Source organism: Notolabrus celidotus, chromosome 5 (genome assembly GCF_009762535.1).
Source record: "Notolabrus celidotus isolate fNotCel1 chromosome 5, fNotCel1.pri, whole genome shotgun sequence".
Taxonomy (NCBI): Eukaryota; Metazoa; Chordata; class Actinopteri; order Labriformes; family Labridae; genus Notolabrus; species Notolabrus celidotus.
In genome coordinates this window covers 32,913,900-32,933,558 of record NC_048276.1, presented here as the reverse complement: position 1 = coordinate 32,933,558, position 19,659 = coordinate 32,913,900, and the positions used below count along the sequence as shown (strand labels likewise).

General features: G+C 40.7%; 1 protein-coding gene across 1 annotated transcript in view; it reads right to left on the bottom strand.

Annotated features, from left to right (window-relative positions):
* rabep1 (rabaptin, RAB GTPase binding effector protein 1) overlaps positions 1 to 19,659 on the bottom strand; it is a 45,788-nt gene that overhangs the window by 4,011 nt on the left and 22,118 nt on the right. Inside the window, exons 8-17 of the mRNA XM_034683275.1 lie at positions 18,465 to 18,575; positions 16,133 to 16,594; positions 14,751 to 14,855; positions 12,807 to 12,923; positions 10,291 to 10,389; positions 9,167 to 9,307; positions 6,057 to 6,246; positions 4,052 to 4,107; positions 2,639 to 2,737; positions 1,759 to 1,875 (exon numbers count right to left, since the gene is read on the bottom strand). Of these exons, the coding sequence (XP_034539166.1) occupies positions 1,759 to 1,875; positions 2,639 to 2,737; positions 4,052 to 4,107; positions 6,057 to 6,246; positions 9,167 to 9,307; positions 10,291 to 10,389; positions 12,807 to 12,923; positions 14,751 to 14,855; positions 16,133 to 16,594; positions 18,465 to 18,575 (1,497 nt within the window). The remainder of the gene's footprint in view (positions 1 to 1,758; positions 1,876 to 2,638; positions 2,738 to 4,051; positions 4,108 to 6,056; positions 6,247 to 9,166; positions 9,308 to 10,290; positions 10,390 to 12,806; positions 12,924 to 14,750; positions 14,856 to 16,132; positions 16,595 to 18,464; positions 18,576 to 19,659) is intronic.

Below are 19,659 nucleotides of genomic sequence, written 5' to 3'. Positions count from 1 at the left end.
GCTAACATCATTTCAATGACACACAGGTGTCACACACATTAACACAGGTGTGGGTGTTGATGAGGACAAGGCTGGCGATCAATCTGTCATGATTGAGTGACTGGACACTTTAAAACGAAGATGGTGCATGACACCATTGTTCCTCATCTGTTAGCCATGGTTACCTGCAAGGAAACACGTGCAGCCATCATTGCATTGCACAAAAAGGGCCTAACAGGGAAGTTTATAGCAGCGAGTAAGATTGCACCTCAGTCAACCGTCTATCGAATTATCAAGAACTTCAAGGAGAGAGGTTCAATTGTTGCCAAACAGGCTCCAGGGCGCCCAAGAAAGTCCAGCAAGCGCCAGGACCGTCTCCTGAAGGTGTTACAGCTGCGGGATCAGGCCACCACCAGTGCAGTGCTTGCTCAGGAATGGCAGCAGGCAGGTGTGAGTGCATCTGCACGCACAGTGAGGCGAAGACTTTTGGAGGAAGGCCTGGTGTCAAGGAGGGCAGCAAAGAAGCCACTTCTCTCCCGTAAAAACATCAGGGACAGACTGATATTCTGCAGAAGGTACAGGGACTGGACTGCTGAGGACTGGGGTAAAGTCATTTTCTCTGATGAATCCCCTTTCCGATTGTTTGGGGCATCTGGAGGAAGGCTTGTTCGGAGAAGACGAGGTGAGCGCTACCATCAGTCCTGTCTCTTGCCAACAGTGAAGCATCCTGAGACCATTCATGTGTGGGGTTGCTTTTCGGTGAAGGGAGTGGGCTCTCTCACAATCTTGCCTAAAAACACAGCCATGAATAAAGAATGGTACCAGAACGTCCTCCGAGAGCAACTTCTCCCAACCATCCAAGGGCAGTTTGGTGACGAAGAATGCCTTTTCCAGCATGATGGAGCACCTTGCCATAAAGCAAAAGTCATAACAAAATGGCTCGGGGAACAAAACATTAAGATTTTGGGCCCTTGGCCAGGAAACTCCCCAGATCTTAATCCCATTGAGAACTTGTGGTCAATCCTCAAGAGGCGGGTGGACAATCAAAAACCCACAAATTCTGACAAACTCCAAGCATTGATTATGCAAGAATGGACTGCCATCAGTCAGGATTTGGTCCAGAAGTTGATTGACAGCATGCCAGGGAGAATTGCAGAGGTCTTGAAAAAGAAGGGTCAACACTGCAAATATTGACTTATTGCATGAATTCTGTGTAATTCTCAACAAAAGCTTTTGATACTTATGAAATGCTTCTAATTTGTATTTCATTATACCATAGAAACATCTGACAAAAACACCTAAAAACCCTGAAGCAGCAGACTTTGTGAAAATGTAATATTTGTGTCATTCTCAAAACTTTTGGCCATGACTGTACACAACAAAATCAAAGAGACAAGAAGTATCACTTTGTCCACAGGTGGCACCAAAACCAACAAACACAAAGTTCCTCACAAGAGCTTTAACAACAGAAGAACGGTAGGAGCATGGATCTACTTTTATACATGTATTTTATGGTAAATCCAAAGCTGTTGTATGATAAGAGACATGTGAGTGTAGAAGTGATGGCTCTGTTTTCTGTCTAGACGAACACATCTATTCCTCCGACATCAACGCTAATTGATGCGTTTTTAAATAATGATCTTTGGCAGAGAAATCAAAGCTTGTGGTGTTTTAGTTTTATCACAACGTTTGCAGAAAATAAAATGTACAGACACCAGCTTTTAACCACTTCAACATTTGTGACATAACACCGTCCATCAACAGATTCCTCGTCCTTACCTGAAGAGTCTGAGAAAGTTTGACAAAGTCCTTCTGAACCTGCTCGCTGACATCCAGCTCCGTCTGCAGCCGCTGAGCTTTGTCTCTCTCATCAAAGGCCTGACTCTCTAGTGCACTCTGCAGTAAACACACACACACACAGAGACATGCACACACACACAAACACACACCACACACACACGGAATCAGAGTCAATAAGTTGCTATAAAGGATGTTAAACTTCATAGAAAAAGAGGATGAGCATGTATTGAGATGTTAAATGAGTTGATGTCTGAAGAGATGCTTCAGTGCTGTCACACAGCTGATCTCCTAAAACACTCAGTGACATTTACATGAGGTACACACAGGGTCACTCTTTCATGCTCAATTTAATGGAACAATGAGTTTGTATTACATATCGTGATTCTTACGACCTTTAATAAACGAGTTGATCTCAACTTGCTGTAAATTGAGGCCACATCAACTCGTCTGTTGTGTCAGACGGCCGCTCTCTCTTCTTTGGAGGATATTTTTTAGGCTCCCCGTCACATCCTGATGCTTTCAGTGTTCATCGCTTCACTTGAGAGCATTTCACCACAATCAACACATCATGCATTTAGCGTCACTGCCTGCCATTATGAATCTAAAATTAATGTATTCAGGGTCAGGTTTCCTCAACAAACGCTTCTGAGATTTTACTGGCACGACATCTTCCCGGTCTATTTTTTATCACCGCATTAGTGAGTGTATGCAAGCTACCTGCGCCACGAAATGTGTCTGTCTTTGTCTGAACAAGTGTTGTGATGTTGTGGTTGAATTAAAGAGGGTCTGCTCAGTCTTTGAGGTAGATGAGATGTTTACATGATTTCAGGTCTTCGCAGATCTCTGCCTTGTTACTGACCTTTGTAGTGGTGAGCTCTCTGAGCTGCTGCTCCAGGCTGATCTTCAGGCCCTGGATGCTCTCCAGTGTTTCAGTTTTCTCTGCTAAACTGCTCTGCAACTACACAACAGAAAGGCACAGAGTGAGTGCAATTATACATCAGTGAGAGACATGAAAAATGCAAAGAATACATTCAAACAACTGAAGGGAGTGATGGTGTAATGAGGGATGAATTGGTTTGTGTGATTCTTAAATTTAAAGATAGTTTAAAGGGTTTTTTCCTCCACTAGGGGGCAGTAAAACAAGCTCAGACACAAAACTTGACTTTGGACTACCTAGCAAAAACTAGTGTTTTTTCCATATGAGTCAAATATCCACTCCTTTTGTTGCTTTTCACTGAGCATCCACTGACTCCTGAGGAAATATCTCCCTCTATAAAACTGACCACACATTGAGATAGAACGTACAAAGATGCAGGACAGATGGTCACTCAGAGGGGACAAGGTTTCAACCGTCACACTGTGGGAGGATTTCCATTGCATTCACGTCGACGATCTGCCATTTCTGTGCAGCTTTGTACCATTTGTTCTCCCCATGTGGCGCTTGTAATCCTGCTAGCTGAGCTCTGCCTGTGGTCATGTTGATAGTTTAGAGGTATGGATCCACAATCGATCCATTTAAGGCCTTAATAGTATCCCACCCTTCTCTAAAAACATGATTAATGGAGAAGTTGCAGCGCTGTGTGCACCAAAGTGGCAATGTAGACGAGGACTGGCCTGAGAAAATCAATCAATCTTCATTTATTTATCTATCATCAAATCACAACAGACGTTATCTGAAGACTCTTTCCAAACAGAGCAGGTCTAGACCGTACTCTATGTTCTATTATTAACACAGACCCAACATCAAGACAGGATAAGATCCAGTCCCATCTTACAGACAGGAGTCAGTCTGATCTCATCTTAATCCACCATGAGCAGAGCACTTTGCAGCATTTAGCAAGTTACAGTGGCAAGGACAAACTTCCTTTAACAGGCAGAAACCTCCAGCAGGACCAGACTCATGTTAGACACACATCTGCTGAGACCGGGAAAACTCCATCACACAGCGCAGTAGTATGGCTTCACTTTTGTACCGTGGGTGGAGGAGGAGGAGATGGGTTGTCTATCTTTACATATAGTGAATGCTCTTAGTTGTTCTTTATGTTCAGCCTGTAGATGCTAGTTTTCCCGGACTGTATTCAATATTCAAACTCCAGAACTGGTGTGATTTATTTACATTTTTATGTAACTGTAACATTCATCCTCAGTGTCTCGACATGGAAAGTTTTCTTTGAGTCAACATGAAACAGAAAAGTTAACTTTGAACAAAGAATAAAATGTACATTTCAGAAAGTGCGAGGTGTAACACTGCTTGTTATTAAACAATACGTACCCGTTCCTTCTCCACCTTTATCCGCTCCAGCTCCGTCTTCAGGCTGGAGAAAGACGCTGTGGGAGAGAGAGATTTCATTAGAGGATCATAACGTACAGAGCTCATCTGAATCTCAAAGCACAGATGTTCTCTCTTGATATGTGCAATCTGCTGAAAGGTGATTTGGCATTTCTTGAATAATGCAACAAAGCGGAGAGTGAGATATCTACACAACAAACCCTGAAAGTGAAAGAAGTGGCTGAGTCTCTGTATGACTGAAACACAGACAAAACTAACTTCTTTATATGAAAACAGTTACAGGGATTTTTTTTTTGGTTCAGTTTATTGGATAGTTTGAAAAGACGAGCAACCTGATACCAAGGTCGTCTTCCTGCCTCTGGAGATTTAAAATAAATCAAACTTGGTACATTTTTGTTTTCTAGAAATTAAGAATATCTAGTATCAACAATTTTACACGTCCTCTGCTCATTCATTTATGTGAAAAACTACTGCAAGAGTTTCTGATTGATCTTTCTAACTTTTAACGGGACGGTGAAAGAATTTGGCTGAAACTAATTGTGTTATTGGACAGGAAATGAATCAGTTATTGTTATTAAAATGAGGAAGTTTAAGCTCTTGTATTTCTTTAAATCAGGTTGGCAGCTACACTCAGCCTTCAGGATATTTTCTGCTTCCTTTTTATAACCATTATTTCATGATAGCCTAAACCTGAGGCCATCACCAGCTGATAACAAGCACTACCAACACAAGGCTGTTTCAATCAAGATGATTTAAATGTAGAAAATAAGCTGTAAAATTGCACTGACAGGGACACTGGATGTCATTTGGCATGTCTACACCATAGACTGTATAAATAATGGACGTAGTATCCGTGACGTCACCTATCTGTTTCTGAAGTGCTGTTTTGAAACCAATCGTCGACGGGAGCCATATTGAAAATGCTGAACTCAACCTAAATTCTGTAGAGCTAGCGGGAGGGCTAACAGCTGCAGTGTTCCCGTCTGTCAGTCAAGTCAGTCAAGTCCAAGTCAGTCAAGTCCAAGTCAGTCAAGTCCAAGTCAGTCAAGTCCAAGTTACTCAAGTCCAAGTCAGTCAAGTCAGTCATGTTCTTATTTGGGAAAAACTTAGTAATCTTAAAATTCCCCCTCTGTACAGTGTGTGTCGATTGAGAAATCAGCTCTTCAGACCAAAGCTGTTTTTTGAACCAGGCTGTAAACATGTTTATTTCTGCTGTAAAGATCATCTTCTTTGAATGGGTGTGTATGTGGTTTCCGGTGTTTCTGCAGCCAGCCTCAAGTGGACGCTCAATGAATTGCACTTCCGCCTGGGCTTCATATTTTGAGACCGGAGGTTGCCACTCGGTCGTACCTTAAAATAGGCTAAATAAGTCTCTGATGATTCCCAAACAGAAATACTTCAAACTATCACTGTTTTATTTATGTATATATTTAAAGAATCCCAAATGTATATAAGCTTTAATTTGAGCCTGAGATGACCTTTGTATCTTAATAATTCAACCTTCTACACCCAGAATTACTTCACTGTGCTGCAACACATCTGTTTATGCTGCAAGTGCACAACAAGACGGATTCCTGCATAACAAAGCTACAGTGAAACATGTAAGGACTCATCCGTGCAGCAGGACAGCAGTCAGTGAGGGGGATCATTCATTAATGCACACTGAGCCGTTCAAAGACAGTTAAAACCACATGAGGGGAAGCGGTACGCCGTGAGCTGACTGCTGTTATTAGTCCGAGAGCTGCACCGTAAACACACACACAGATACAAGCAGTTACAGCCACTCCGAACGTTTGTCATACCTTCCAAGATGTCTGAGTGAAAGTGATGAATGGAGGAGAAACAAAAGCAGCATCAGAGGAGAGTACGGAGAATGTTTGTATGCTGGAGACATCTCCACAGCTGCTTTGGAAAATTTACTAAGAATGATCGGTTAGTGATCGACCCAGCAGCTTATCAAGGGTTCATTAAATAGTTTGAGTCTCACCGATTTCCTCCTTACAGCCCTCGATCTCCAGCTGCAGCGTGTCCTCCAGGTTCTCCTTCAAGCACTGCTCTGCCTGGATCTGCTCCTTCAGGAACAGAATCTCAGCCTTCAACTTCTCCTCCATGTGATCTGCAGACGTCCGTAACGAAACCAGGTCCTCACGTAGCCTTATCACCAGGCCCTGTAGCTCCTGAGGAAAGATTTAAACACATTACAGGCGTTTATTTGTGGAATAACATGATGATGCGGTACAGAAGGAGAAAGGACTTGCTTTAAATGCTAATGCTATGTTGTTATTTTATGTATCTGTCAACCCCGCTGGGGGTAAGGTGTAAAAGGTGCTTCATAGGTCACTGTGAGCCATTCTGATTATATTTTATCTCCTAAACTTCAAAATAAATACTAAAAATAAAGCAGGATGAGATTCTCAGTCTAAAAACACTATTTTAAAATCTTCAGGCCAAATCCGTCATGATATAAATCATCCACAGGGGGCGCCAGAACACACAGCACAAGAGTGAGTGGGATTTTAGACTTGATTGAAGATCAGGGATGAAGGAATATAAGGGCTTTATTCAAATTCTTGTCGACGTGGTCTGAGTTTACTTTCCCATGAATGTTAAAAAAGGAACATTACACTGCGTTTCATCTCCTCTGTTGGAAAAATAAGCCTTCTACATGCAGTAAACACAGATTTTAAAGTTATGTGAGCAGCTGATTTTTACCACCAACAAGCCCAAAATGTTACTGGATCCACAGTGCTACTCCACCTCCACTGAAACAGAGCCCACTCTGCCTGACACACTGCCAGGGGATAACTCTGCTGAGAGAGGCAGAGTGGGAGGATGCTTTTTGTGTTTGAAGGAGGAGGGATCACAGTCTTAAAAACATACTATTCCTCCCTCTCCAGAGGCTTTAAAATGAGCAGTGTTGCCTCTAATCACTGAAATGGAGCTTATGGAGTCCCACAGGCACTACAACTGAGGCAATCAGCTGACCGCTCCACTGCAGGGATTATTTTTCTATAGGAAGACGCCAGTTACACTACTCTCTATGTTGTATGCACTGGGACACAATCTCTCAGAGTGCTGACTGTGTCTTTAAAGAGCAGCAGGCTGATTGGTAACAACTGTAAGACAGTTTTATATAATAATGATAATACATTTTATTTGGAGGCACCTTCAAGTCACCCAAGGTCACCTTACAGAGAATAAAAGCATTAATCATTAAAACATCATTAAAACAAAAGATCAATAGTAAAACAAGTGAAGTGCAGAGTGTCCAGTTAGAGTGAATATGCCAGTTTCAAGAACAGGTGAGTTTTGAGTTGGGATTTGAATGATGGCATGGAGTCTGACTGTCTTATGTGTGGGGGGAGGGAGTTCCAGAGTCTGGGTGCTGAGCAGCTGAAGGCTCAGGCACCCATAGTACTGAGGCGTGACGTTAGGATGGTTAACAGTCCAGCAGAGGTTGAGTGGAGGGAGCTGAGGGAGTGTATTCATGAAGGAGGTCGCAGCGGCAAGTGGGGGCCAGGTTGTGGAGAGCTTTATAGGTGAAGAGAAGGTTTTGTAGTGGATGGCACTGGATGCGGTATTGCACAGGGAGCTAGTGAAGTTGGATGAGAACAGGAGTGATGTGAACCCAATTACACCTGGGAAACAGGACCATAGATCTGCCTTCTACCCTAACTCTAATCTAAATGAATGGCCCACTCCTGAGTTTTCTTCAAGAGGGGAAAGTTGTTGTTGAAAGGGAAACTAGCTTACAAATTTCACCCTGACAGGGAGAGGATGAAGGTCTTAAGCTAGTCACTTGAATTATGAAGGGGAAAAGCCTTTTGGCTGAAAAATACATATGATTTGTGATGTCTACTAAAATAGTTTCATGTTTTAAAAAGGCTTACGATCAAACATTTGTTAGTTAGAGAAGTATTTTTCATAAGTCATTCTCAAATGCAATTTTTTAAGAAAAGGAGACGGGCAGAAAGATCATTAAGCAGCAAAAAAAAAAAAAAGAAACCCTGTTATCTTACTAGGTGGATTCGTCTAATATAAGGTCAAAACATCTCATTAGACTTAAAGAAGGGGTATTAACCATATGTTCTGGATTTATATTGTCCCTCTGATAACTTTGTAGGACCTTTATGTGACTTACAGCTAAAAAAAAATCTTTACTTATCTCAGATTAATGTGTTTGAAAACTCTCATTTCAGCTACTGTCTCTTTAAGGCACTTCGGAACCCTGCTCCACTGTTGCCATGCTACAATTTTGTCTTCATTGAGTTTAAACTGATGAATAATGAAATATAAGTTTTGAACCCTAAATCTGAACCAAAATCTTTGGAGGGGACAAGATAAATCCCCAGCAGCAAAGATCAGCTAAGTGTTACGTTTATTATGCCCTTATAAGGAGAGTCACCAATCGATGATGTCACGATTTGAGCAAAACTCAGAATTCTTTTTTAAAGAAGACGTTCAGAGCAGCCTGCCATCTCATACTGGGATTACTCGGACACACGTTAACCTCACAGTTAGCCTAAGTTTGGTGTTGACATCCAACATTTTAATCTAATATTTGATTGTAAAATATGAGAAAGCATAAGACCACCTCTTTATTATAAGCCACATTCAACTGATAGTTTTAACATCAAATCTAAAGATATTTTGAGGGAAAGTAAAGGGCAAGAGGCTAAAAGCTTAAATAGGTGGACTCAACACGGTTCAGAGAGTCCATCACAGAGCCTCCTCAGGGCTGAAGACCTCTTAAAAATAAACATGCTACATTAGGTGCTCACAGACAACCTGCAAACCTCACTGCAGAGGCTCTGATATTCTGTTCACCATTCTCATGAGAGGCTGGTCAAACAGACATTATGCATGGGCAGCACGCACGAAAACACCAGGTTAAAGAAAACCTTCTCCCCCTACTGCTGGGAAAAACCCTCACCATTTAAGAAAAACGTAGTGTTAACTCTACATTTGACATAACATTTACACCCAGCTTTCTTAGTTTGACTGTGGTGATAGACTCCTTTCTGTTTGCTTCAAAAAAAGCTTAAAGGATTGATGCTTCGCCCTGTACTTGTCCTTATTGATTTTGGTTTCACATACTTGCACAGTGTTGGGCATCTGAAAGTCCTCCTGTTGCTGCAGCTCTACGTGCAGCCTGTGTTTCCCCTGCAGGCTCTCGTTGTCTCTCTGTAGTCGGCTCAGCTCATCCGCCACCTGCTCCCTCGATTTCACCAGCACCGCCTGAGACAAACAAACAGAATCACTCATTCTACCTCCTCTTGTGTCAGTTTATCTGTCATGTAGGACCATCGGCGCTTCACACATGGCGTGGCAGGAGTGACTCATCGGGCAGCGTTTCATTTTAGAGCCACGTGCCCTGATTTTTCCCTGCAGAGCTATGATTCTGCTCAGTGTAACATCATAACGGAATTAATGGAAGTGTTAAGACCCATTTTTCTTTAGATCAAAGCCAGAGGCTGCAGCAGGAATGCCTCTGTGCTTTGCAGGCAGTTTGCTGAGTGTGTTATGGCACAGCTTGCAGCTGCACATTCATTATTAAGACCGTTTCTGTCTCTCTCTGCTCCATGTTGTCTTTCTTCACAATATGAAGAACAATCAGGTAAAAAAGGAGAACACCAACATTACTTCCTCATGAAGTCGCACGTTTTCAGACATTTAAAGAGTAAAAATAACTTGATTGAGCAATGCCTGACTAATTTAACTTATTTTTTTCATGAGTAAGAAACCCTCCAGCCAAAAGCTACATGAGGTCAGTAAATAATCCTGTTATGAAGCACAGCGGTGTTACGTAATAGTCTGTTTGAATTTCATAAACCAGGGTTCCCACACTTCCCAGATATGTTGTGAGTTTTCCATAAGAAATAAAGATGGAAAAGTCTCAGAGGGTTTTAGCATTCAGATAATCCAGCAGCCAAGAGCTTCATGGTGTCAGCATATATTTGTGGTGTGAAAGAAAAGATGACACTTCAGCCACGGAGGCAGAGGAAGTCATATAAAAAAAAAAAAAACACACTAACAGTATCTCTGAGCTGTGATTCAGTTTGGCTGCATGTCTGCCTGTTGTCAAAACAAAAATTAGCAGTCTTTTTTCAGGACTTAAGTCCCTCCAGCCTCAGCAGACTGACACAAGAAGGAAAACAGAGATTCAAACACAGCTGGCAAGAAGGAGCAACACGGAGCTGAAGGAGGGATCTGCTGCTCACCATCTGTTCCTGCGTGTTCCTCTTGGCTTCACTGAAGGCCTGTTGTAGTGTGCTGAGCAGCGTTTCTGACTCCTGGACTCTCTGCAAGAGGGCCGACACCTACCACACAGAAAGGACATCAATAAGAAACGAAACGGACTCACAGAGGTCTTTAGGCAGGGGTTCAAAATACTCAGCATAAAAACGATCAAATGTAGGGTTCAGTCACATGTGGCTGTGGTCACATGGAGCACAAAGAAGCACACAGTTGTTTGCCATGTGTAATACATGAAGAGGTTCTTATGAAGAAAACATGCAAAAACAGTATGATGAAGCTTTTCTTACAGGAATGGTTAGGTTTTTTTAAGTGGGGTTGTATGAGGTACTTCTCAATAGTATGCATGTGGGGGGACGAACACGTATTAGTCACGTCCGTCTTTGTGCACAAACAATCAAGCTCTCTGATGGCAAAGTAAAGCTCATAAAAACGTCTAAATAGAGCGTACACTAACACCTACATGACCCCGTCTGCAAAGGGGTCCAGCTGATAAGATTCCCACCATAGCTATTGACAAGTATCTCATGCAACCCTGGTTAAAAAAAAAAAGGTGGACTATTCCTTTAAAGTGCAAAATCTGAAAAGGAAACTAAACAGAGAAATTCATCCAAACCAACCAGCTCTACCAAACCTATACTGGATTTTTTTAACCCTTCTGTTACCCTCAAATGTACTAACATCTTTTACATCCCTCCACCTAAACATTTGTAGGCAGTGTGATTTTTATTGCAGTCAGTTTGCCTGTTTCCCGCTACGTTTTATGCTTGCTTGTCCCAAGGGAGCAATGATGACTGACTCCAAGCATGTCAAAGAAATTGGAGCTGATAAATGTTGCTGTTGATAATACAAAAATGATTGCAAATAAGAAAAGAGAGGAGACATTAGAGGAGATGGAAAGTACGTCTGATCTAAGGCCTTCAATTGCGATGTCAGAAATGTTGTAAATGCAGGAAATATGATCCTGCTAGCGGACCAATCACAGGGTTTGATAAGGTGTAGTTACATTTTGGAGGAGTGGCACATCAGGCTATGTGCGTAGGCTTCTGCATTGAAAAAGGGCCACACGGACCTACGGTGCAGGCTGCGGGGTAGATTCAACACAGAAGTATAAACCAGGCTTAACCCTTCTAAGTCCATTTCCACACCGGCGCGTCAAAATGACGTATGCTATTCACGATCACGTGGCAGGAAGACGCAGCTTCAATGAGTTATTGATCCAACTTCATTGTAAAGTCCAGAAATTGAGGGATATAATACATTATTAATTGTGTTGATTGACAGTATAATCACTGAGTTATGTCTGTCTTTTTTTATCACGTTTGGTGAGTGTTTTTCCCTCTCTCTCCTCCGACATGCTCACAGAGTGACTCGTGGAGCACTGCACAAAGGAGGGTGGAACGGCGCAAAAGCACGCCCACCAGATCCAGATCTCAGCTGGCTCATGCAGCAGAGCCACACCTCCCCGAGCCCTGGGAAACAGAGGAGGGGGCGGACACTGCCCCAGCAGTAAGTAGGCTCCAGCCAGGGAGAACACCAGGAGTCCAGTTAGAGACACTTTCTCCTTATAATCCTAAAGATCTTTTTATTTAGTTTTTTGCCACTGTCACTCAGAACAATGTGCACCAACACAAATAAAAATGCTGAAAAAAAACAGGGATTTGGGGAAAAAGGAAAAATTGACTGATATTGAGCATGAAGATTTTTACCTGAGGAATTGCCTGTATTTAATGTCAATAGTTGTAAATATCTTTGTTTACTAAATTTGAACACATTTTTTTGAAATTTACAATTCATATTTGCATTCTATGTTTTAAAAATGTGTCATAAAACATGTTTTTGTTTTTCACAGTTAAAAATCTTTTTCCTATTCAGAGTTGATGTTTTTTGTGTAATTTTAGGTCTAGTGTGTTAATACTTTATGTCAAAATGAAAAAATAACTGCATAGACACACAATATAAAAGGTAAAATCAAAATGAGTCAAAAACGGCCAATTACACTCTAGACCCCATAGGGTTCAGGGTGAGCTGAGTGCTGCAGGCAGACACTGCAGTTTAGCAGTCTGACCTGGCCTGCTTAGAGTCCGGGTGACTTTCAGAGGATAATTGTGATGTCTATTGCAATAAAACTCCTGCAAATACACCTCAACATATATAAGCGTTTCTTTGAGTCCAGAACTTTCCAGAGAATCATCCAGTTTTTAAGTTTCCTCCTGAATGAAATGAATCCAGTGATATTTGTGCATCTTTGGGAACACTGCAAATAGTGACTGCTTAAAACATTACACTGTGTTTTTAAAAGTGCTACTTTGTTAAAATATAAACAGATAGAGGTTAAAAGGATAAAGCTGTAGCCCACAGCAAAAAGAAGCCATGGCAACATGGTGCCCTAAAGCATTGTGGGAACCAAAGACATTCTTGCAGAGTTCATGGGCATATTAGCGAAGAAGGTGGTTTGTATGAAAGAAATTTGTGTCCAAACCTTAACCGTAGTTTCCTCGTTCCCTGCTTTGACTGAATCTTCCAGACTCTGTTTCTCCGTCATGGTCCTTTCCAGCTGGTCGTTGGCCTGACGGAGCATCACCTGAAGTTTCTTCACCTGAAAGGGAGCATGATGGACACTTTCAGTTAATACCATGCATCTACAAACATGCATCACTTGATGAGAACAAATTTCATTTTTGTTCCTTTTTCACAAACAGCTCAGCACAACACCGGGCTGCACACCATCATGATCACCATAAGAGGTCAAGTGTTCAAGAGGAAAACACTCCATGATTATCTGATGCCAGTTTTCCTTAGAAGGTGGTTTTTCATTTCTCCATGACATAAAGATATTCCTCCTGGCAGCACGTGGAAGAATATTGTTTGTTAGAACAAGTACCAACAACAGCAGCTGGACACCCAGAGTAAAGTCACATCAAGGTTTCCTCCACACCCTGTTAAAATGTTGACCCAGTGAGCTTGAATTTTTGGGACAGAATCAGACACAACATGTGAAGGTCCCGACTGAGGTTTTCAACACAGAGGGGAAATCTAAGGGCTAACTTTATGTCTTCTAATGGGTGAGATAAGCAAGCGGTGAAGGGTTTTAGATATCCCCCTTGAATGGCTCCATATCATATCCCATTTATCCTCATCAATATTTGCACCAAGTTCATTTAGACATGTTGTTGCAGCAGCTAGACAATTTAACACATCAGCCTGACTCATTATAAAGGGTAATAAACAGAGAGCAGTTTGTGAACTCATTTTAGCAGCAAACATTACCTTTTTAAACATTTTTATTTTAGTTTAATTATTATAATTATGTATATAATTATTTTTAATGTATTATTATTATTATTAGTAGAAGTATTATTATTATTTGTAGTAGTTGTAGTAGTAGTAGTAGTAGTAAAAGTAGTAGTAGTAGTAGTAGTAGTAGTAGAAGTAGTAGTAAAAGTAGTAGTAGTAGAAGTAGTAGTAGTAGAAGTATTAGTAGAAGTAGAAGTAGAAGTAGTATTAGTAGTAGTAGTAGTAGTCGTAAAAGTAGTAGTAGTAGTAGTAGTAGAAGTAGTAGTAGAAGTAGTAGTAGTAGAAGTAGAAGTAGTAGTAGAAGTATTAGTAGAAGTAGTAGTAGTAGAAGTAGAAGTAGTAGTAGTAGTAGAAGTATTAGTAGTAGTAAAAGTAGTAGTAGTAGTAGAAGTATTAGTAGCAGTAGTAAAAGTAGTAGTAGTAGAAGTATTAGTAGTATTAGTAGTAGTAGTAGCAGTAGAAGTATTAGTAGAAGTAGTAGTAGAAGTAGTAGTAGTAGAAGAAGTAGTAGTAGAAGTAGTAGTAGTAGTAGTAGTAGTAGTAGTAGAAGTATTAGTAGTAGAAGTAGTAGTAGTATTAGAAGTATTAGTAGTAGTAGAAGTATTAGTAGTAGTAGTAGAAGTAGAAGTAGTAGAAGTACTAGTAGTAGTAGAAGTAGTAGTAGTAGTAGTAGTAGTAGAAGTAGTAGTAGAAGTATTAGTAGCAGTAGTAGTAGTAGAAGTAGTAGAAGTAGTAGAAGTAGTAGTAGAAGTATTAGTAGCAGTAGTAGTAGTAGAAGTAGTAGAAGTATTAGTAGAAGTAGTAGTAGTAGTAGTAGTAGTAGTAGTAGTAGAAGTATTAGTAGTAGTAGCAGTAGTACTATTAGTAGTTTATTATTATTATTATTATCATTATTATTACTATTATCATTATTATTATTAGTACTACTACTACAACTACTACATTTTGATTTTTTTCTTGAAAATGTCCGACTTTATAAACTCACAAATTTCGAGTTTTTTCTAAAAAAAAAATTGAGTTTTCTTTCTCGAAATTTTTTTATTTTTTATTTCTCCAGTGGCACTAATCCTCTTCCATAATGTATTCCTTTGTTGACAATCATTATCCTTTAATGAGGACAGAAACACACCTGATCTCTTGTGTCAGCCTCTTGCCCTTGGATCACCTGCAGCTGCTTCTCGTAGTTGGAGCACATGTCACAGCGACGGCCAAGCTTCCTGCCAGCGTTTTTCACCTGATGACAGACAAACAAGCAAACAATGAAACAGTCGAGAATGAACTACAGCCTGACACAACATCCAACACCTGATGAAATCTAATATTTGAGATGAAAAAACGTATTCATTAACAGCAGTTTGATGCCTTACAGCTGCAGTAACTTTTGGATTGTGTCCATTTTTCACTTTGTTGATCTTATCCTGTACATAACGAAATCTCACCCCACTGGCTTTTAACAGTCAAATGTGTCACCCACGTGAATATTTGCTGGTAAAAATGTAGAGAAAGGATGTCAATCCAGCCTGCTTTGTGTCGATTGTAGCGTCATACCACTGATCTCTTTGCTGATTTTAACCTGTGCATGTTTAAGAATTGTTTTCTGACAAACAATCTCATTATGCTTTCTTTTAAAAGTGAAATGTATCATTCTTTGTGAATATTTGATGTGTCAAGAGTAGCAAAAGGCTGTTTCTTCAGCATGCTGTAAAACATCTCGTTTGTCACCTATCACACTGGGTACAGGCATCAAAAATGACAGTATAGAAATGGTCAGTCTTGTTTTTGATGGATCGATGGAGTAATTTGGGTAATAAAGAGGCATCACTGTTAATTTAAATCTGTTTCATAACTGATAAAAACACTCCTCACTGGTGCTTAAAGACTGGACAAGCCATTAGAACATTTGAAGACATGGTGTGTCTTCTAATAACAAAAGTATGAAGCCCCTGAAGTCCCATAAGGTGATCGTTTTTATCTTGTGCACACATCTGAATTATCCTGCTGCCCCATGTTGTGTTTGTCAGCTTTGTGAGTATATGGATTGATGGATGTGATGCTTTGATAGCTAGGTTCATTATCAATTTCCATGGTGTAGCAGCCCTGTGCTACATTTGCTTTCCATGTTGATCTGTGTGTCTGTGAGAGACCTAAAGCGCTTCTTTTGGAAGCGTGTTTAACGGCGCATTGGAGCCAAACGTGAAGAGCACAAACGACTCCTCATCTTCTGCACACAACATAGTTTTCTATTTCTATTGATTGAGCAACAAATATGATCACTGGGACTCAAGGGGATCGTACAAATGGGCAACATCAATTTCTGTAATTTCAGAGTAGATGACATCTTAATGACATTTATTATCTTCTATTGTTGATTTAAAATCAGATTTCACTTCATCAAATCTGAGGAATGCCACGAGAAGTTCCTGAATAATCCCAAGAAGTGTGCTGAATAATTGTAAATCAAGTTATGAGCATTATGTGTTTGAACTGCTCCTTTAAGACCGGGTGTAGCACCTCTTGCTGCAGCAGGTTCCACTCGCTGTCGCTGACCAGCCTGTAGCCTGCAGGCGGTAAGAACGCAGTGTCAGGGGCGTGGGAGATGCTAGACAGCAGCGACGCCGTCTCCTCCTGCTCCGGAGTCATGGCCTTGATGGCCTTCTCCTGGTCTTTAGTCAGAAGAAAGTGACTGGCCGTCAGTTTTATGGAGCTGATAGATGCAGTTTCACCAAAACTACTGTCCGTGACGCTGCAGTCCGCCCCCACCAAGGGCCCAAAGTCCGACTCATCCAAGTGGCTGGCCGACTTGGCTTTGTGGTTGTGGCCGCCGAGGCCTTGATGAGGAGACAGCGAGGAGCCGAGGCTGTCTGTGGACTGAACTCTGCGCAGGTTTTCTTTGTAAGGGTCCATTGGGCCTCCTGCTACCACATCAGTGTCTAAAGAGTGCATGGAGCCGTGGGCGCTGTGGTTGGCATTGGGCTGAAAGAGAAAGAGAAAATTAGAATTCTGAGATGAAAATACGCTTTAAATAAGCCTTTTCATAAACGGGTCCTAAATGAAACATAAGGTATATTATCTTTATTATGACTATATTAGTGAAGATCAGAAAAATAGAATTGTTAATGTGTTAATAAACACATTCTGTTTGTAAGGAACATGTTTATAAAGACACAGGAGGACGTTTGGTCCACTGGCAACACTTCAGAGCTGCTGATTTATGAGTGAACCTGTGTTCTGTTTGTATCTTCAAAGTATTCAATCTGCAAAATTCAGATTACAAACAATGGTTTTACATTATTTCATGGATCTACAGATGGCAGCAATGCACCAAGAAACATCACAATACTGCTTTGAGATGTATTATTGTGGGAGCAATAATATCAACAGTGATTAAGTTGCACCCCCCTTGCACAGGGGCTACAACCCTCCAGCTGTAGACTCAGGTTCTGTAGCCTCCTTCATGCATGTCACTCCCCCTCTCTCTCCCAGTTTCCTGATTGAACTTCTGTCCTGTCCTCTCCCAATAAAAGGCACAAAAGCCTGAAATATATTTATAAGAAGTTAGGAAAATGATCTCCAAAGAAGTCAAGGACAACCCAACTAACACCATGTGGGTCCACTAACCAGCCCTGTGTGCTCTGCAGGGAAGATCAGTTTTTTCTTTCACAGCATTCTCTTTTAAATGTATTTGATTAGATTGTTTGTATTCGTTATTCATTTATTTATGATTTATCTATTTAATTATCTATTATTTACATTTTATTTGTTTATTTTCCAAATTTTTGTTTGTGTTTTGTATGTTTTAATTGATTTTACTTCACTGCGCAGCTGTAATTAATTGTGCTATACAAATAAAGTGAATTGGATTGGGATCGGAAATCAGTCTAAATTACTTTGTCAAGGCCTGATCCAAGACTGTTGGGAGTCCGGCTGAAAGACTTGAGCTCTGACTGGAAACATGGTGACACTTTGCCCCGCCAAGACAATATGACAGATATTCAAACTCTTCAGTTCCTTCAGCTACCAGGCTGCTAAATGCTGATAGAAGTAATTGAGGCCCATTCCTATTAACTTATAATTGATAAGGTGTATTTCACTTCTTAATTTTGAGTGAATTTACAACAGATCTGTTGTCCCTGCATGTCTGAAAGCTGCTGCTGACCGGTTTGTCTGTTTCTTTTGTTGTTTTATGAGCAGGCTGCTTAACTGAATTGCTCTTTTGGGATAAATAAAGTAGTTTGAATTGAATCTCAAAATCAAATAAACTTCATGTTGGACAGTCATAAAATGTTCAGACCAGCTATGAAATACAACAGCCCTGTCTTTGTTTCTTCAAGCTTTGAATCAGGATGATGCCTCCTTTAAACTGCACAGTAAACAACAAACAATCCGCCTTTTTTATACGCTTGTTGAAGCCACAGTTTGAGGTTTAAGTCTGGTTTGATCCTCAGATTATCTGCCTGGTTGTATGTAACTTCAGGATTTATAAAATGATATCCCTTGTACATGATAGATATGAAATGCATGGGATATCTGGGAAGTCATAATAATGGTATATTTTATAATTCTTCCTAGCTTCTGACAACAATATAAGATGTCAGAATTTGAAAAGGATTCAAGCAAAAGGCTCTGTGAGGTGGAGTTTAAGGTTTAAAATACATGCATTTATCGACAGGCGTGGTTATAGTAGCGTCAGTTCAAGGGTACTAGAACCACAGGGACAAAAGGGAAGGTGCCACGATGTCCGTTCTGAGATGGAGTTACACAAAGGGAACATGATATGACTTAGGACGATAACAGCCTGCTCAGCTCACCCTGAGGGAGGTATCAGATTACATGATTCTCGTACCTCCTCGACGCTCAGCCCCAGGAAGGAATCCTCCAGAGGCTCAGTGTTGTCTCCACCGTCATCTTCCTGCAGCTCCTTCACTTGGCTCAGCCGCTCCTTTTCATCCTCCTCCTAGGATGGAGAAAGACAAATCCTTTAGTCAGACTTTTTTTCAACACTCATTTATTCTGTAAATCCTCAAATCTAATGAGATTAAATCAAACAGCTTGGGAAAATGCTGTCTTAGTGAATACAACACATTTTTAACCGTACTGATAAGCTCCACGTGTTGTTGATACATAAAGATCTTCAGAAATCCTCCGTCAAAGGAATTAGTTCAGTAAATTGTTTTCTTCTGAGATGTCACCGAGAAGAATACAAAGAAAGTGGTGAGATGAGAAAATTCCAGCACAAAAAAAGCTCCTCAAATTTGTATCTGGGTTACAGATTCTAGAGAAATGTTCCCGATTTAATTTCACTTCAAGAAAATCAACCATAATCTCCATCTACGAATCAACTTTACTGAGAATAGGACTCTTGTTGGTGTAGTGTTGTAGGCATGAGTGAAGGTAGTGGTCCTAGTTGCACCGGTCGCTTGATCAAGTCCCACCTATGACCATTTGCTGCACGTCCTGCTCACTACTTCACTACTCTCCAAATTTCTGGTCTGCCTTCATCATAAAGGCAAAAATGGGGGCGCTTGTGGCCGAGCGGTCTAAGCGTCCCACTTGTATAGGCTATAGTCCTCATCACAGAGGTCGCCGGTTCAACTCCCAGCCGGTCGACCATTCTCTGCATGTCTTCCCCCACTCTCTACTCCCCACATTTTCTGTCTCTCTTCAGCTGTCCTATCCAATAAAAAGGCGAAAAAGCCCCCCAAAAATAAAAAAATATAACTTATAAAGGCAAAAATGCCCCAAAAATAACTTCAAAAAATAGTATGTTTTAATTTATTTATTGATCGGAGCTTCTTGGGACTTGAGAAAGTGATGAATCAGTACTGGTACAGAAATCCTGCTGTGTTTTACTTTAATTTAGATTTATTTTATACATTTTCTATTCAAGATTTTGCTGCATTTTACATCTTGTAAATGAATATTACAAAAAGTCTTACATTCTTTATTTCTTGACCTCGCCGTGCTCAGGATTCCATGGTTTGTTTTGCTGCCTGCTAAAGAATTTTGTATCCTGAATTTAAAAATACCCTCAATAAATA